Below are 19,832 nucleotides of genomic sequence, written 5' to 3' on the forward strand. Positions count from 1 at the left end.
TGATCTCTTGACCGAGTGATCTGCCTGCCTCAGCCTCCCAAAGTACCGGAATTACAGGCGTGAGCCACCGCACATGGCCCGGCAAATCTTTTTTCATTTTTTTAAAAAATTTTCCAGTAGCTTTTGAGGTACAAGTGGTTTTCAGTTACATGGATGAACTGCATAGTGCTGAAGTCTAGGATTTTAGTGCACCAGTCACCGAAGTCACAAACGTATTCAATATGCAGTTTTTCATCCCCTCCCTGTTCCACCTTCTGGGTCTCCAATGTCCATTATACTACTCTGTATGCATTTGCATACCCATTTATAAGCAAGAACATGTGGTATCTGGCTTTTTTTTCCCCTCTGGTTCCCAAGTTTTATTCACGAACCCATACAAAAAATTCCAGATAAATGAATTTTAATCCCTCATCTTCCTCCTCCTGTTTGTCCTGGCTAATTTGGAAGTAACATAATTCATAACTTTCTTCGCTGTTAGCAACTACATGCAACCAATCACACAGATTATTCTTCTTCAAATATTTTTTTTTGTGTGAGATATTTCAAATACCTTTAGGAAAAAGTCGCCTCAGAAGTCATGGTGATCTTGCTCTTGGTCCGTTCCATGGTCACAACCCCTCCACCTAGATTCCCAGCTTTTCCATTCACTTTGATCCCCTCTTGCAAAAACTGCTCAAAGTTAGCAGCATCCATGTTTCCATCTTCTACAGCAGGAGCAATTAAGAGTAAACTTCAGAACCTGATTCTTTTTTCTGCTCTGGTTTGCCACAAGCTTTTTCATGAGTGCCATGGTGGCAGTGGAAGCAAAAAGGGGTATCTGGGTTTTTTGTTTTTGTTTTTTGGTACGGAGTCTCACTTTGTTGCCCAGGCTAGAGTGCAGTGGCACTATCTCGGCTCACTGCAATCTGCGCCTCCTGGGTTCAGGTAATTCTCCCTGCCTCAGCCGCCGAGTAGCTGGGATTACAGGCGCCTGCCACCATGCCCAGCTAATTTTTGCATTTTTAGTAGAGACAGCGTTTTGCCACGTTGCCCGGGCTGGTCTCAAACTCCTGACCTCAGGTGATCTGCCCACCTCACCCTCCCAAAGTGCTGGGATTACAGGCGTGAGCCACTGTACCTGAATGTTATCTGGTTTTCAATTCCTGAGTTACTTCACTTAGAACAACAGCCTCCAGTTCCATATAAGTTGCTGCAAAATACATTATTTTATTCTTTTTGTGTGTCTGAGTAGCACTCCATGATATATGTGTACCACATTCTCTTTATCCACTCATTGATGGACACTCAGGTTTATTCTGTCTTTGCAACTGTGAATCGTGCTGCAATAAATGTGTGTAGGTGTTTTTCTGATACAGTGACTTCTTTTCTTTTGGATAGAGATCTTTGGTAAATCTTAATGTTTTTATTATACTCACATTTGAATGACAATTTAGATTAAAACTTTAAGTCCAGTACTTTAAATACATTACTTTTCTGCACCCAGTATTGTTGAGAAGACTGAAGTCGATCTTATTCTTGTTCCTTTATACATTTACTCTAAAAGCTTTTAGATTTTTCTCATTATCTTGATACTCTTAAATTTCAGTATGTCTCTCATTTGGTGCCCTATGGCCCTTTCAATCTATATTTTTTTCCTCCTTCTAGGCCTCTTACCTGAATGTTGGCACACCTGCTTCTGGCTTCCATCTTGCTTAAATCCACTTTTGTATTTCCTATGTTATTATTATTATTTTTGCTTCCTTTTGGGGGTTTCTCAGCCTGATTTTCCAACTAATTTATTCTGCATCTGTATCTATCCTATTTTTCATTTTAGTTTTAATTTAATTTTATTTTTGAGACAGTCTTGCTCTGTCTCCCAGGCTGGAGTGCAGTGGCGTGATCTCGGCTCACTGCAACCTCCACCTCCCAGGTTCAAGCAATTCTCTGCCTCAGCCTCCTGAGTAGCTAGGAATACAGGCACCCACCACCATGCCCAGCTAATTTTGGTATTTTTAGTAGAGACACGGTTACACCATCTTGGCCAGGCTGGTCTTGAACTCCTGACCTCGTGGATCCACCTGCTTCGGACTCCCAAAGTGCTGGGATTACAGGCATGAGCCACCGCGCCTGGCCTGTATCCTACTTTTACTCCATTTATTGTTATTTATTTTAAATGTTTCATTAATTCTTGTATCACGTTGCTAACATCTTTTAATGTTTATTAGTTTCATTTTAGATTCTGAAAGTCTTATGTAATCCAGTAGTATCTTTCAGTCATACTGTTTGTGAACTCACTTACCTGGTGGTATGAGATCTTCTGTGTGAGAGTATGCACTGGAGAAGGACTGATGGCCAACCCTGTAGTCGGTATTAAAGGTTCAAAGAGAGGGAAGGGACAAGCCCCATGCTGGAGAGCCCTAGCACAAAAATATCACTGCTATTTATTTCAATGTGTAATCCTTTAGGACAGGGCTTCTTCCTTTGAACACCCTGAGAAAAATGGCAATGACAAGAGGCACTTCCTAGATTCTAGGGCCTAGATTATTAACTGAGAATTTCTGTGAGTCTGAAGGCAGAGGGGTGAAGAAGTAATGCCCAAACTAATCAATCCTTACACCTGTTTACTCCAAATCTTCACCCAAAAAGCTATTGTGCTACTCTGATTTTATCTGTGAGGACAACTGCAGCAGAGATACGGCTCACCATTCCGGTACTTGCTGTGAGAAGGCAGACAACAGCAATCAGTTTTCTCAAATAACCTACTCAGAGTCATTCAGCCAGCCACACCCCCACCAGGAACCACTTCAAAATTGCTCCCTATGTTCCCTGGGACTTTTACCTTTCTGATTTTTTAAATTATTACCTAAAAACAATAAAAGTAAAACATTCCAATCAAAATACAACAAAACTTTACATGGTTTTATTATACATAACTGTTATTGAAAGCAAACTTTATACAAAAAGTTTTATACAGATAAAAAAAATCCTTGGCTAGGTAAAGCCATTTTATGTGTGTGCATACACAGAAACACACATACATATATATACACACAGTATTTTACATCATTATACATATTTATAAATACATTATTTAAATTATTTTACAATATACCAAAACAAGGAGAGGCAATTATAAAAGCAAATAAAAAATGGATGAACACTTGAACTAAATAGTCACTAAGTTTAAAATGCTACAAAACTATTTTTTTAATCTACAAAGTCATTTCTTTAAAATATCAAAACTAAGATTTCAATACATCACTGTTGCTTTCATTTTGATAAGTTCTAATATGTTTAAAAATAAATATTTTGACCAAAAACAGATAAGCAAATCAGAGTGATGACTAGAATAAGCTGAACATGCTGATGTGAAATTAGAGTCACTGAGTAATTACAAATGTAGATTATCATCTGGTAATCAAAAAGGTGACAAACCTCCCTCTAGTGCTCATTTAAAACATGAGGAATTTGAAGCTTCTGTGTAGTATGCAATATCAATTAAGAGTCCCAGGAATTCAGCAACTTATCTGTAATGTAAGAAAATGCTAAAGTTATTATTCTATTTTTCTGATAGGACTATGTCATAATATGTTACCTTAAATGAGCTCCATTTAGACAATATTGGTGTTTAATAAACTAGCTTTCTCATCTTCCAATTGGTCTCAAAATTAAAAAAAAAAAACTAGCTTTTGCAATCAGTTTGGTAACTATCATTATACTTTGATATTGATAAAAATTTAATAAGACTATAGTACTTGTGGGGAAAAAAATCAATTAAGAGGTAAGCTACCAATAAAATAACACACAATATGTGCTATCCTGCAAGCAAAGAAAATCTCAAATATCAAATTCATTAAACGGTTTAAGATTTTTGGCCAGATGCAGTAGCTTATGCCTGTAATCCCAGCACTTTGGGAGGCCAAAGCAGATGGATCGCTTGAGTCCAGGAGTTCGAGACCAGCCTGGGCAACACAGCAAAACCCCATCTCTATTTAAAAGAATTTACATTCTCTTCACAAGAGAATCATAACATTAAGGTAAAAAAAAAGAAACTTGAATTTCTTAAAGGCAGCAAAAATCTTAAAAAGCACAGTTAATCTAAAAGATAATCAAGCCACTGTTGCCCAGTTCTTTAGAATAAGCTTTTTTAAAAAAACGTTCTTTAGAATAAGCTTCTTCTCCAAATTCCCCATTATTTAAGCTTACATTCTGTTGTGTGCGTGTTTTGTTCAAGTGATTCTCCTGCCTCAGGCTCCCAGTAGGTGGGATTACAGGCATGTTCCCACCATGCCCAGCTAATTTTTGTAATTTTGGTAGAGAGGAAGTATCATCATGTTGGCCGGGCTAGTCTCGAACTCCTGAATTCAGGTGATCCACCCACCTTAGCCTCCCAAAGTGCTAAGATTACAGGCATGAGCCACTGCACCCGGCCACATTCTGAATTATACAAAGAGAAATTTAACATTATAATCACTTGAACCCGAGAGGCAGAGGTTGCAGTGAGCTGCGACCATGCCACTGCACTCCAGCCTGGGCAACAGAGTGAGACTGTCTCAAAACAAACAAACAAACAAACAAAGAAATTTAACATCATAGTAAACTACTACACAATTTTGAAGATCTCACTAGCACTGTGCTCCATGTCCAAATCTAGTTTTTTGGTTTTTTTTTTTTTCTTTTCTTTCTGTGAAGGCAGAGTCTCACTCTGTCTTTCAGGCTGGAGTGTAGTGGTACAATCTTGGCTCACCGCAATCTCCGCCTCCCAGGTTTAAGCGATTCTCATGCCTCAGACTCCCAAGTAGCTGGGATTACAGAAAGGTGCCACCATGCCTAGCTAATTTTTGTATTTTTTGTAGAGACGGGGTTTTACCATGTTGGCCAGGCTGGTATAGAACTCCTGGCCTCAAGTGATCCGCCCACCTCGGCCTCCCAAAGTGCTGGGATTACAGGCATGCCACTGTGCCTGGCTCTGTATGTCCAAATATCGTTTCTATTCAGATTTAATTCAAACTTCATTTAAAATTGCATGTTTTGCATTCAAATAATTGGGACAGCAAATCAATTAAAAATATTGTGATACATTAAATATCTTTAAAATTTTGCTTACATAAAAATCCGAAAGATTTAAGCAATTGGCTGAGATCTTAGAGAAAAAAACCTGCTGGTAATTTATTTACTTCCTTAGGTTTTAGAGACTGGGTCTCACTATATTGCCCAGGTTGGAGTGTATTGGTTATTCACAGGCACAATCCTAGTATCCTAGCCTCAGATTTCTAGGCTCAAGCAATCCTCTTGCCTCAGCCTCTCGAGTAGCTGGGACTATAGGAGGGTACCACCACGCCCAGCCTTCTGCTGCTAATTTAAATATCATTGCTCTAATAAACCTGTATTGTACAAGAATGACTTGTACGACAGGTACAAAAACAAAAACTGAGGAAACATGTCTGTGAACATTAACAATTTAATATGGTAAATCATGTCATCAATTTAGATGACGATAGACTTTATGTTTTGTACCTTAATTAGCACTAATTAAAAATGTGAGAAATATTAAATTACCATCACTACACAGACTTCACTGCTTATGAACCACATACTGCTATTCAAGAATGTTTGATTTTATATTTATCTATAAAAACTTTATTATTAATCAAATGGATTTCCCCCCACCTTAGGCTCATCAGCAATCAGAAGGTTGAGGAGAGATGCCATGCTGATCTGAACTGCAGCAGGCTTCACTCTGAGCACGTCCCTGTGGATGAGGTCACCTTAGATGCCTGCTCGAGCAACCATCCTCCAACCTGTGACTGAAGCAGGAACTCAACTGGATGTCTCTCACCCACTATTCACATCTTCAATGACTAACAGGCCATTAACTGCACAACTACAGTGTCAAACATTTATTTTAGTAGTCTCCTGTAGTGTAACCATTAACTACCTGCATTTTGACTTTTCAAAGAGCTTCATTAGCTGCTGGAATCTTTCTGAGACCTGAAAATTTAAAAATGAGTGTTAATTATAAATACCTCGTAATCTTTTCTCATCTTTGAAGAATACTTTCATAAGACAGCTAAAGACAGAAAAAGTCACCTTCAATAACAAAGAGGTAAAGTAATGTTTAGAAAAATATCTTCATGGCCGGGTGTGGTGGCTCATGCCTGTAATCCCAGCACTTTGGGAGGCCCAGGCAGGCGGATCATCTGAGGTCAGGAGTTCGACACCAGCCTGACCAACATGGAGAAACCCCGTCTCTACTAAAAATACAAAATTAGCCAGGCATGGTGGTGCATGCCTGTAATCCCAGCTACTCGGGAGGCTAAGGCAGAAGAATCGCTTGAACCCAGGAGGCAGAGGTTGCAGTGAGCCAAGATCACGCCATTGCACTCCAGCCTGGGCAACAAGAGCGAAACTCCATTTCAAAAAAGAAAAAAATCTTCATACTAAAGGTGATTATTAGTTAATTTTTCAATACTGAACTTTTTTTTTTTTTGAGATGGAGTTTCACTCTTGTTGCCCAGGTTGGACAATGGCGCGATCTCGGCTCACTGCAACCTCCGCCTCCCAGGTTCAAGTGATTCTCCTGCCTTAGCCTCCCGAGGAGCTGGGATTACAGGCATACGCCACCACGCCCAGCTAACTTTTTTGTATTTTTAGTAGAGATGGGGTTTCTCCGTGTTGGTCAGGCTGGTCTTGAACTCGCGACCTCAGGTGGTCCACCTGCCTCAGCCTCCCAAAGTGCTGGGATTATAGGTGTGAACCACCACGCCCGGTCTTTTTTTTTTTTTTGAGACGGAGTCTCGCTCTGTCGCCCAGGCTGGAGTGCAGTGGCGCGATCTCGGCTCACTGCAAGCTCCGCCTCCCGGGTTCACACCATTCTCCTGCCTCAGCCTCCCGAGTAGCTGGGACTACAGGCGCCCACAACCGCGCCCAGCTAATTTTTTGTATTTTTAGTAGAGACGGGGTTTCACCGTGGTCTCGATCTCCTGACCTTGTGATCCGCCTGCCTCGGCCTCCCAAAGTGCTGGGATTACAGGCGTGAGCCACCGCGCCCGGCCTTTTTTTTTTTTTTTTTTTAAGAGACAGAGTCTAGCTCTGTCACCCAGGCTGGAGTGTACAGTGTGAAGAGCATAGCTTACTGTAACCTGGGCCCAAGCAATCCTCCCAGCTCGGCCTCCCAAAGTGCTGGGATTACAAGCATTAATATTTCTTAAGCAAACATCAGTTTACAAAACAATCAGGATTGTCCCAGTCATACTTCTTCCACAGTTACCAAGTTTTTAACAATCCTACACTGAGAGGCTGGCTAATAAATATCTACATATTCTAACACTCAAAAAGTAAATCTAAGCCAGCTCAAGAGTTCAAATCTAGCCTGGGCAGCATAATGAGACTCCAACTCTCAAAACATTTTTTTCACACCAGTAATCCCAGCACTTTGGGAGGCTGAGGTTAGCAGATCATAAGAGGCCCAGAGTTCAAGACCAGCCTGGCCAACACAGCAAAACTCTGTCTCTCCAGTAATCTACTAAAAATACAAAAAATTAGCTGGGTGTAGTGGCACACACCTGTAATCCCAGCTACTTGGGTGGCTGAAGCACAAGAATCACTTGACCCAGGAGGTGGTGGTTGCAGTGAGTCAAGATCACGCCATTGGATTCCAGCAGGGTCAACAAAGTGAGACTGTCTCAAAAAAAAACAAAAACAAAAAAACAAACAAAAAAAACTGAGTGAAACTAACTTTAATTTAAAAAAAAACTTCGCCGGGCACGGTGGCTCAAGCCTGTAATCCCAGCACTTTGGGAGGCCGAGACGGGCGGATCACGAGGTCAGGAGATCGAGACCAGCCTGGCTAACACGGTGAAACCCCGTCTCTACTAAAAATACAAAAAACTAGCCGGGCGAGGTGGCGGGCGCCTGTAGTCCCAGCTATTTTGGGAGGCTGAGGCAGGAGAATGGCGTAAACCTGGGAGGCTGAGCTTGTAGTGAGCTGAGATCCGGCCACTGCACTCCAGCCTGGGTGACAGAGCGAGACTCTGTCTCAAAAAAAAAAATAATAAAAAAAATAAAAATAAAAATAAAAAAAAACTTCAATCTAAACATTTATTTATTTACTTTGTCTGTCTGAAACAGGGTCTCACTCTGTCTCAGGCTGCTGTGCAGTGGCATGATCACAGCTCACTGCAGCCTCAACCTCCTGGGCTCAAGCGATCCATTTGCCTCAGCCTCCTGAGTAGCTGGGACTACAGGTGCATGTTACCATGCCCCACTAATTTTTTTGGTTTTTGTAGAGACATGGTCTCACTATGTTGGCCTTGAACTCCTGGGCTCAAGCGATCCTCCCTCCTCAGCCTCCCGAGTAGCTGAGACCACAGGTGCACATGACAGCACCCACTAATTTTTAAAAATTTTTCTGTAGAGGCAGAGGTCTTACCATGTTGCCTGGATGGTCTTGAACTCCTGGCTTCAAGGGATCCTCTCGCCTTGGCTGTGCTGGGATTATAGGTGGGAGCCACCACACTCAGCCTAAATTTTAAGTATTTAGAGTAATAACATCTGTGAACCAATAGAGATGTAAAAATTGGGTAGTTACCTGATTTGGATTTTTATCCAACTTGGTGGCTAAATATGCAAATGTTTTAAATGATGGCCCTCTTTTCTGACACTCCAGTAAAATTTCCCGGTCATCATTTCTGAGGAGGAAAAAAATGGTATTTAGTCTTAGTACACTGTAGTAGAAAGGTAATGAAAATCCCACTGCCTTAAAGTCCACCAACCAGGGAAATTTAAACCCATAGGAAAAAGTGTATATATCAAAATATGGACAATGGGTATCTCTGAGAAATAAGATTTAGATGATTTTGCTCTATGAGTTCATATGTATTCTATAACAAACGTACTGATTTATTTTCCCAATAACAAAATTAAAGTATTTCTTTTTAATTTTACCTTTAATGTATACACTAAAAAACTTAGGGCCCAAAGACAGTCACAGACATACTAAGCAGAAGAACCAGAACTAAAATAGAATCCACATCTCCTAATTCCCAGACCTCTGCTTTTACTACATACTCTGACCAAATGTGTATTAATACAATTGCTGAGATTTTATACTGCCATCTGCAAAGTTACCTGAAATGGGGATTTGAGGACCGTGGAATTAACAAAACTGATCACCAGTTTTCACAAAATTAAGCTTCTCTCATTAAGCATTCTAGTCAAGTATATCTACCTCTAGTCCAATGATTCATAACTGTGGTTACTTTTACATCTGAATGGGGTCTTGATTTCCTTAAACAGTTCATATAAAACTCATAAGTGTACGGGCATGGTGGCTCATGCCTATAATCCAGCACTTCAGGAGGTGGGCGGATCACCTGAGGTCAGGAGTTCGAGACCAGCCTGACCAACATGGAGAAACCCCGTCTCTACTAAAAATACAAAATTAGCTGGGCGTGGTGGCATGCCCCTGTAATTCCAGCTACTCAGGAGGCAGAGGTTGCAGTGAGCCAAGATGGTACCACTGCACTCCAGCCTGGGCAACAAAAGTGAAACTCTTTGTCTCAAAACAAACAAAAACCCTCAAAATTACAAATGGTTTACAAAACTGTAAACTTTACTAATTTGGAAGAAAAATCAAATTATTAGGTTGCTGCAAAAGTAATTGTGGTTTTGCACCAACTTGTACCAACACTCCCATTTTTGGCTGTTTCATCACTTGTCATTCCCTCTAAGATGTGCTTACACCAGTTCCTTCCAAATGAAATAATTGTTTTTAATTTAAAAAGTGAAGTTAAAACACACTTTTTCACTTTTTTTCACTTCACTTTTTTCTTTTTAACTTCACACTAGAGCTTTTCAAAGTGAAAACTTCTATCCATGGTGCTACTGCACACCTCTGGTTAAGAGCCACTGTTCTAGACTGTACAACAGTACAGCAGGACTGTACTCTAGAATGTATCTTCAACTAAATTTGGCCACTTTTGAAGTCATCATTTTCTTTATTTTGGGATAAAGTTATGAAGACATGACAGATTAGGTATCTTTAGGTTTTTGTTTTTTTTTTTTGAGACAGGGTTTTGCTCTGTCACCCAGGCTGGAGTACAATCGCCTCCCAGCTCCCAGGCTCAAGTGATCCTCCTGCCTCAGCCTCCCAAGTAGCTGGGACCACAGGCCTGCACCACAACACCTGGCTAATTTTTGTATTTTTTTTTTCTTTTTTTTGAGACGGAGTCTTGCTCTGTTGCCCAGGCTAGAATGCAGTGGTGCTATCTCGGCTCACTGCAAGCTCCGCCTCCCGGGTTCCTGCCGTTCTCCTGCCTCAGCCTCCTGAGTAGCTGGGACTACAGGCGCGTGCCACCACGCCCGGCTAAATTTTTGTATTTTTAGTAGACACGGGGTTTCACTATGTTAGCCAGGATGGTCTCGATCTCCTGACCTCGTGATCTGCCCGCCTCGGCCTCCCAAAGTGCTGGGATTACAAGCGTGAGCCACCGCGCCCAGCCCTAATTTTTGTATTTTTTATAGAGACATAAATTTGCCTTGTTGCTCAAGCTGGTCCCAAACTCCTGGGTTTGGGACCTGGGCTCAAGTGATCCACCTGCCTTAGTGTCCCAAAGTATTGGGATTACAGGCATGAGCCACCATGCCCAGCCAGACAGATTAGATTTCTGAGCTCAAAATTTCCTGGTGATTTAAATGCCTCACAAGATTCTTACCTTGTCCATAAAATGATAATTTCTCCCTTCTTTTTAATAACATTCTTTGCAGAAAGGCTCGTAGAAGTGGCAAGTGCTGTTGATGAATCCTTAATCCCTGGGGTTGCCTTTAATGATGAGGGATCTTTATTCACAGGAGGGGCCCTCTTCTTACTGGCTTTCTTTCGGTGAGCTTCAGTATTCTCACAAGAATCTTGGGTAGGTTTCTTGGTCTTTTCCTTATTGGTTAAGTCTGTTTCCTTTCTTTGTTTTTTATGAGAATGATTTAGATCAGAAAGGTTTCTTCTCTTTTTGTGAGCATTATGCAAAGTCCCAGGCAACTCCGAGTTAACACAATTTGATCCTAGCTCTGATTTTAATTCATCCTTTTTTACTTCACATGAACTGGGAGATTCTGTGGTCAAGTCGATATAGGTTTCCTCAACAATGCACTCCAAAGGCCTGTTTGCCATTTGTGCCTTTTCTTCCTTACAATTATCTTCATCTACCTGTATCACCCCACATCCCAGGTCTTCAACAGCTAATTCAGGATGATTACCTTCACTTTTAGTCTCACTTGAAGCATCTTGTGTCAAATCAATAAAAGCACCTACAGTATCAGCCTGCAAAGAATTGTCTAATATTTGAGCACTTTGATTTAAATTGCCTCCAGAACATCCCAACTGATCAATGTTTAAAACTGTTACTTCTATGAATTCCCCCAAGTTTTTGGTTTCAGTGACTGGATCTTTCGTTAGATCTATGTATGTGTTTGGAAGATGATCCCCGACAGAGTGTGAGATTTCTTCCACTGAAGGCAATTCTTCAATGCTTTCAGGCACTTTTGTTTCCCATACTTGATGCAATTTGAAACATTCATCAGACACTTCATCACGATGACCCATCTTACCTGAAGCATCTTTAAGAAATTCATATATATCAGGAACCTGTGTTTGTATCATAGAGCTCTGTTCTTCATGAGTTGACTTGCTATTATCAACATTTTTGTTGGAATTTTCCAATTCCTCCACAGATTTAAAAACTGTGTTCTGACATGAAATATATTCTTTATCTGCTCCTTCATCAGCTTCCTTTCCATGTCTGGGCAAAGATGTCAATGATTCATCAGGCATCATACTCTGTTTAAGACCAGAAGAGGTAGATGGTGTTGCACGTCGTATTTTCACAATAAAATGATCATTGGACTTTTCCATTATGACGGCATGCATAGGTAGATTAGGGTGGTACTGAAAGCCTGGAGCAACAGATCGGCTTGTCCAGGAAGAAGAACAACTTGATTTACTGCTTGAATTATCAGACTCCAGAGCTAAATGAATATCTTGCTCAGATGCATCCTCTTCCTCAAGTAATGCATCTTCACTAAAATGAGCACTAATGACTTCTTCAGGAGTTGAACTAGACGAAACATCAGGCTTTAAAAAACTGAGATGACCATCTGACTTCAGAGGTGATGGTACTGTTAAAGAGACTGCTAGATCTTCAAAAAGTATGGAAGAAACGCAGGGCTTGCTCTTTTCTACACTACACACATTATCTTTACTTAAAGGTAGGTTAGTAGACACTTCAAACATACAACTTTCATCCAACACATCAGGATGAACTGGCAATGAAAGCCCTGAAGACAGAGACGGACCTTTCTCAGATGATAATAATGACCAATTATCATCACTAATCATTTTAGGACATGGAGAAGCCACCCCTGAAACTAGCTCTTCTGTTGTACAAGCTGGTATAGACTCGCACTTAAGAGTCTCTAGCAACTGCTTCTCCGGAGTCTTTAACTCCCACTCACTTTTTTCAGTACAGTTAACACTACTATCTAAAAGATCAGAACCTTGCAACAAACTTTTAAATATTTCACCCATTTGTGCATCACTCACTAAATTAAAAGTAAGGCTAGATGCTTGCTGTTCAGTAAGAATCTCAAAACTTCGTTCTGGCTTCAAAGTTGCATGCTGGGATGTCTGTGCATCCTCTATACTGCTTCCTTCATTTTTTTCTGACTTTGGGGTGCTTGAACAGTGTAGTTCCAAGGAGCGCTCTTCGGATTGAGAGTTCTTCGTATTATCAAAGCAGTTGTTAAAATTTTTTTTACTGTCATGCTTTACAGTGTTAATACTGGAGTTATTTTGGTCTTGGTATTTTTCCTCAGACTTTTTACATCCCACTAAAGACTTATAATGAACACAGTCTTCTGATTTTGATAATTTTTCTTTCGGCAATTCTTTGTTGGAGTTGTACCCACTCCCTTTCTGACCATCTGAATACTGTGCATTCTGTTTACTTGTTTTTTCAGGTTTGCCTTCATCACTATCTCTTCCAAAGTTTTTGGAATCACAAAACTGAACTAAGATTTTCTTAAGCTTTGCAAACAAATAATCAAGTTGGTCATCTACAAATTTCCACAATTTTTTTTTCATATCTGGTAGCTGCTGTTCAAATAAACGATCAACTATGCCATTCTTTTTAACTTGCTTAAGTTTAGACTCTATAACATCACAGAGATTCTTCTGTAAGGTAGTCACTGACTTACAGATTTTGTGTAAGTTGAGATGTTTAATTAGAGATGTAAAACTCAAAATTGCTGACTCAATAATTCTATGAAATTGTATTAATGAAAATTTTGCCTTGAATTTCATATAATTTTTCCTTACATGTTTTCTTATCATTCGTAACATGTGCATGATCTCTTGTTCAGAAGAGGGTACAGCAATAATTGGAACTATTTTTTCCAAGCTGGAAGTGCTCATCACTTTATCTTTCTTCTCCGTTTTTGAAGATCTGCTAGATTTATCAGGTCTTTTATTCCATTTGTTATTGGTCTGATGGATTCTTACATGTGTTTTCCTACTGTCTTTATCCAGACCCACAGTACTTTTCCCATGTCGTGGGATAGTCTTTGACTTCCGCACATCAGCCGACGCTCTAGGCTTGGAATTTTTTTCAAAACATTCTTGTGGTTTAGATGTTTCACTATCACTTCTAATTTCCCCTTCTTCTAATTCATCTAATGGTGAATTCTTACATATGTCTGCTTCTGTACATTTGTCAGATTTGTAAATTGGCTTTTGATTTTCCTTATTGAGATCAGACTGACTCTTAGAGGTAGAATGAGCTGAATTTCGTAAAAACACATCTGTAGAAGAGAAAAATATATTAAATACATTTATAGAAGATAAAAATATATTAAAGTTTAGTCATTGACATGTCCATATTAAATATTACATGTAACAAAAAATTAAACACTGAGGCAATTCACTATTTTACTAGTTCTTTTTGAAGCAGAATGTTAATGCCTAATACTTGCATCATTGATTTTGTTTTGAGAAGCCTTGCTGTGTTACCCAGGCTGGAGTGCAGTGGTGCAATCTTGGCTCACTGTAACCTCTACCTCCTGGGTTCAAGCCAATTCTCCTGCCTCAGCCTCCCTAGTAGCTGGGACGACAGGCGCCGGCCCCCATGCCCAGCTAATTTTTGTATTTTCAGTAGAGACAGGGTTTCACCATGTTGGCCAGGCTGGTCTCGAACTCCTGACCTCATGATCCACCTGCCGCAGCCTCCCAAACTGCTAGGATTACATGTGTGAGCCACCACGCCTGGCCTGTATCTCTGGTTTTTATTGGTCTTAAAAAGTGCTCAGGGCCGGGCATGGTGGTGGGTGCTTGTAATCCCAGGTACTTGGGAGGCTGAGGCAGGAGAATCACTTGGGCTGGGAGGCAGAAGTTGCAGTGAGCTGAGACCACGCCACTGCACTGCAGCCTGGTGACACAGTGAGACTCTGTCTCAGAAAAAAAAAAAAAGAAACAAAAAAACAACTCTGGCTGGGTGTGGGGGCTCACGCCTGTAATCCCAGCACTTTGGGAGGCCAAGACGGGCAGATCACAAGGTCAGGAGTTCGAGACCAGCCTGGCCAATATGGTCAAACCCTATCTCTACTAAAAAAAAAATACAAAAATTAGCTGGGAGTGGTGGCACGTGCCTGTAGTTCTAGCTACTTGGGAGGCTGAGGCAGGAGAATTGCTTGAACTCAGGAGGCGGAGGTTGCAGTGAGCCAAGATCACACCACTGCACTCCAGCCTCAGAGTGAGGCTTCATCTAAAAAAAAAAACACGCACACAAAAAACCTTCCATGTGCACGTCTAGATAACAGGGGCTGAGTAATACGCTGCTTTTTTTTTTTTGATACAGAGTCTTGCTCTGTCACCCAGGCTGGAGTACAGTGGCACAATCTCTGCTCACTGCAAGCTCCACCTCCTGGGTTCACGCCATTCTCTTTCCTCAGCCTCCTCAGTAGCTGGGATTACAGGCACTTGCCACCAGGCCCGGCTAATTTTTTTTATTTTTAGTAGAGACGGGGTTTCACTGTGTAAGCCGGGATAGTCTTGATCTCCTGACCTCTTGATCCACCTGCCTCAGCCTCCCAAAGTGCTGGGATTACAGGCATGAGCCACTGTGCCCGGCCTACTTTTTATGTTATCAAAAAAGAATATCACCAATTTATCTTATGTATTTTACATTCTCAAAAAAAGCAAAGTTATAGAATATAAACTATTACCTTTATGACTGTTATTATATACTGGAACTTGAGGTGGGCTTTCATTTCTAAGAACTTTTGCTACAGGTCTCACTGGACTATTCAGAGGGCTGATAGCTTCTGGAATAGGTCTCAGGTGATTAAGGTCAATGCTCAAAACCGAGTTATCATCATCATGATATACTGAGTTTGTTTCACCAGTTGCCATTCTGTGGTCCATTAACTCAGTCTGCTGAAGTGAAGAATCTAGAGTATCTTTAGGTAAGCAAGGCCCCAAATGACATGACTTACTCTCAACAAGTGGTGTAACTACAACAGAAGGCTCAAATTTTGGGTTATTATCTTCTGAAAGCATTATTGGCAAAATATCAGCTTCCTCAATTGAAGGCTGCAAAATGCTTTCAGTGGTTTCACCCACTGTTGTTGAAAGTGCTACCTTCATTTCCATACCTTCAGAAATACCACAAGAATCTGAATTATCATTTCTTTTGGTATCCAATTCCAATCCAAAGTTTTGAGACACATCTGTTTGTAATACATCCATTACCACAGGAGCTGCTGCCCTTCCATTATTAATGGTTTGTTTCATTCCTGTTGATGGAAACAAGGATTCTGTCTGTTGTATTTCCATAGGAGATGGGAAGGAAGTCTCTGTACCACAAATGGGCACTTCACAATGCATAGTATTGTCAACAGATCTAACTAACAAACTATTTTCTTCTTCCATTTTGGTTTCTGAGATACCAATCCTGGGTTCAGTCATTGCTAAAAGAGCAACCTTTGGTTCCAATAATGATGACTTCGTTTCCCCCATGGTATGTTCACTGACAGAGGCTTCCCCCAAGATATGTTCACTGACGGAGGGAACATATGCCACTGTTTTAGCTTGCACTGAAGACTCTGAATCACATACACCACTGGACTTGGGAACATCAGTTGTTTTATTCTGATTATCCTGAGAAACAGGTTGCTTTTTAGCAGGAGAAAGAGTTAAGTTCAATTTTTCCATAAAACTCAATTTTAGGTCTTTGTTTTTTGTTTCATTTGGACCATTCTCAGCTTTCATTGCAAGCTCTTTATTATGTGCTCCTTCAGAAACTCCATTATCAGGGACTTCTCCCTTATCAGTCTTTGGTTCATTCTGTTTCTTTAAATCAGAAGTGGTTTTCTTAGTTTCCTTATTAACCTTCTGAAAATGTTCTGTAGGTACTCTTTTTTCATTTCTAATATGCTTATTATCTTCTTTGCTTTCTCGTTCTCTTTTCCTCTTATCCTCGGTTCTATGTCTTTCTGCTTTTAAAGGTGTGTTTTCCCACTGTTGCATAGCATCAACTTCCTTAGAGTCAATGTTTTTGTGAGTTCTACTGTTTGAAAGAAAAGATGGACATCTTCCATCTTGAAAACTATGACTGTTTACACTCCTGTCTCTTTTACAATCTTCCCATCCTCTTCTCTCTTCTACATGGTATTTACTTGAATTATGAGAAAATGTTATTTCGTTTTTGGAATGAGGAAGTGATGCTCGTTCAGATCTTCTCCAGTGATCTTGGTCCTTTACTACTGACTTAGGTTTTTGATCAACTTTTCTTTCTTCTTTGTCTTGTGATTTAACTTCTTTCCTATTTATATTTTGTGGTCTTTCACTTTGTCTTTCTAGTTTTTTGTCACTTTGAGAGTCTACTCGACTGTGTGACCTTTCTCCAGGGGTCTCTTTCTCCCAAGAAGAGTTAATGCGTTCACCTTTATAGTCAGAATCTGAATTACTTTTAAACTTTGAACTTTTGCTTTCAGTCTTTGGTTCACCTTTACCATATTTCTCAGGATGTCCTTGTAGCCTTTGACTAGCCTCCAGTATCCTTGGTTCACCATCACCACAGCCAGGACTTAAGTCTTTTCGTACTCTTTCAGTTCCTCTGTTGAACTGGCTATGTCTAATATCTTTTCTTCCTCTTCGACTATCCTCATTTGAGCTACCCTCACCAACCTGATAATGAGAACGCGACCAAACACCATTAGTGCAGTGTTTCTCGACAGATATAGGTAAATGTGAAGTACTCCTTTTATCAGAATGTGATTTTCCTTCCTTTTCCAGATTTGGCAGTGAAGTGCTATGATGTACATCTTTAGAAACATCACTTTTAGCTCTGTGATCAGTCTTTGAACAATCATCCAAATGTGGAGATCTAGATTTAAGATCTTTTGTTTTAACTGTATCAAATGTCCTTGCGGTTTTATGATTATTTCGAAAATGTGGAAACTCAGACAATCTATTGAGAAATAAAAACAAAAAAAACAAAGTTAAATTATATTTGCAATATTTCAAACTTTATTCACATGAGTGATTAAGAAATTACCAGCTTTGGCCAGGCATGGTGACTCATGCCTGTAATCCCAGCACTTTGGGAGGCCAAGGCAGGTGGATCACTTGAGGTCAGGAGTTCGAGATCAGCCTGGCCAACATGGTGAAACCCCGTCTCTACCAAAAATACAAAAAAATTAGGCAGGTGTGGTGGCAGGCACCTGTAATCCCAGCTACTTGGGAGGCTGAGGCAGGAGAATTGCTTGAACCTGGGAGGCGGAGGTTGCAGTGAGCTGAGACTGTGCCACTGTACTCCAGCCTGGGTGACAGAGCAAGACTCTGTCTCAGCCTCAACCTCCTGGTTGAGAAAGAAATTACCAGCTTTGGCCAGGTGTGGTGGCTCATGCCTGTAATACCAGCATTTTAGGAGGCCAAGGCGGGAGGATCACTTGTTTGAGCCCAGGAGTTCAAGATCAACCTGGGCAACAGAGTGACATCCTGTCTCTAAAAAAATTTTTTGTTTTAATTAGTCAGGCATAGTGGTACATGCCTGTGGTCCTAGCTACTTGGAAGGTTGAGGTGGGAGGATCACTTAAGACCAGGAGGTTGAGGCTGCAGTGAGCCATGACTGCGCCATTGCACTCCAGCCTGGGTGACAGAACGAAGTGAGACCCTGTCCCTAAAAAAAAGAAGAAAAAGAAATTACCAGCTTCCAACTAAATTGGCCTGTTTTTAAAACATGAAATTCTCTTTCATGTGCTTTGCTCAAGTAAGTTTTGAGGACCTGAGGATCTATCCCAATACTTGCCAATGGCTCTCAGACTTACTTCACCACAGTGCATAACTCCCCAGCTAACCACAAGTTCACTTCTTTTAGAACAAGTGACATTATTTTCTTGCCTTATTCATTCTGGCTCAACTGAAACACAAGGAAAAGTAAAATCTTGCTAAACAACAGACATGATCAAGGTAAAACTCTACATAATTCTCTATCGTAGTTTTTCTGTTTCACATACAATCCCATAGCAAGCCAAAGCACCAATGGCCATCTTAAGGCGTTATATACTATGCAAAAGTAAAAAGGAATAAAGAGTTGTAATTCTTTCCTAGGAGAATGGTATATATTTACTGTTTAAAACAAACAAAAATCTAAGTCTTAAGGTTTTATATTAGTGTTTAAAAAAACTGGTAGGTTTCCTAGCAATAAAATGCAGATAGCTCAATTTAGCTTTTTCTTTTGGAGACAGGGTCTCCCTCTTTCACCCAGGCTGAGTGCAGCGGCATGATCATGGCTCACTGCAGCCTTGATATCCTAAGCTCAAGCAATCCTCTCACTTCAACCTCCCAAGTAGCTGGGACTACAGGCACACGCCACCATGCCCAGCTAATTTTTAATTTTTCGTAGAGATGGGATCTCACTATGCTGTGCAGGCTGGTCTCAAACTCCCGGACTTAAGCAATTCTCTTGCCTTTGCTTCCCAAAGTACTGGAATTACAGGTGTGAGCCACCGTGCCTGGCCCATTTTAGCTTCTGGTAATAACTTCATCTTCCTGAACTTCTCTAATTTCTTTGAAATTTCATGTATCTATTTCTAATCAGTATTAAATGTGTAGAAAAACCCAAAACTTAAAAAAATCAGAAATAGAGGGCGATTGTTATAAGAGGATTAGAAAAACATACAACCTAAAACAATATGTAAACCTCATATGAACCCTGTTATGAGTTGATTGTGTCCCCTCTCCTGACCAAATTCATAATTTGAAGTTCTAACCCATTGTTCTTCAGAATAGGACCTTATTTAAAGGGTCTTTACAGAAGTAATCAAGTTAAAGTGATGTCCTAAGAGACACAGGAAGTAGACAACCATCTACAACTGCAGAGGCCTGAATCAGATCCTTCCTTCAGAGCCCTCAAAAGAAACTAACTTTGCTTACACTTTCATTTTGGACTTCTAGCCTCCAGAACTGTGAGACAAATTTTGGTTGTTTAGGCCACCCATTTCTGGTAGTTTTGTTACACTAACTCAGGAAACCAATATAGATACTGACTCAACCGACCAACTGTTGGTAGATACCTTTGAGATCACTGGGGAAATGTAAACACGAAAAGCACTAACCATAAAAGGAACACCCTTGAAGCTGGGTGCAGTGGCTCATGCCTGTAATCCCAGCACTTTGGAGGGCCAAGGCAGGCAGATCACTTGAGGTCAGGAGTTCGAGGCCAGCCTGGACAAAATCGTGAAACCCCGTCTACTAAAAATACAAAAAACCATTGTTTTTTGTTTTTTTTCTTAAATTTTTTACA

At 40.5% G+C, this 19,832-nt stretch overlaps 1 protein-coding gene and 1 pseudogene across 15 annotated transcripts in view; both read right to left on the minus strand.

The window, feature by feature from the left end:
- Positions 1 to 359: 359 nt before the first annotated feature.
- Positions 360 to 790, minus strand: LOC144340661 (large ribosomal subunit protein eL22 pseudogene; annotated as a pseudogene).
- Positions 791 to 2,877: 2,087 nt separating this feature from the next.
- CASP8AP2 (caspase 8 associated protein 2) overlaps positions 2,878 to 19,832 on the minus strand; it is a 46,657-nt gene continuing 29,702 nt past the window's right edge. For 6 of the 15 annotated variants that reach the window (XM_077999667.1, XM_077999663.1, XM_077999662.1 and 3 more), the window contains 4 exons: positions 15,250 to 17,495; positions 10,695 to 13,830; positions 8,570 to 8,669; positions 7,301 to 7,659 (listed from right to left, as the gene is read on the minus strand). In XM_077999667.1, coding sequence (XP_077855793.1) covers positions 7,429 to 7,659; positions 8,570 to 8,669; positions 10,695 to 13,830; positions 15,250 to 17,495 — 5,713 coding nt within the window. In that variant the 3' untranslated portion in view covers positions 7,301 to 7,428. Of the gene's footprint in view, positions 3,507 to 5,649; positions 5,971 to 7,300; positions 7,660 to 8,569; positions 8,670 to 10,694; positions 13,831 to 15,249; positions 17,496 to 17,989; positions 18,207 to 19,832 lie in introns of those variants that run through there. The other 9 variants (XM_028847355.2, XM_028847353.2, XM_028847354.2 and 6 more) reach the window with 5 other exon arrangements.

The sequence above is a fragment of the Macaca mulatta genome, chromosome 4, assembly GCF_049350105.2.
Source record: "Macaca mulatta isolate MMU2019108-1 chromosome 4, T2T-MMU8v2.0, whole genome shotgun sequence".
Taxonomy (NCBI): Eukaryota; Metazoa; Chordata; class Mammalia; order Primates; family Cercopithecidae; genus Macaca; species Macaca mulatta.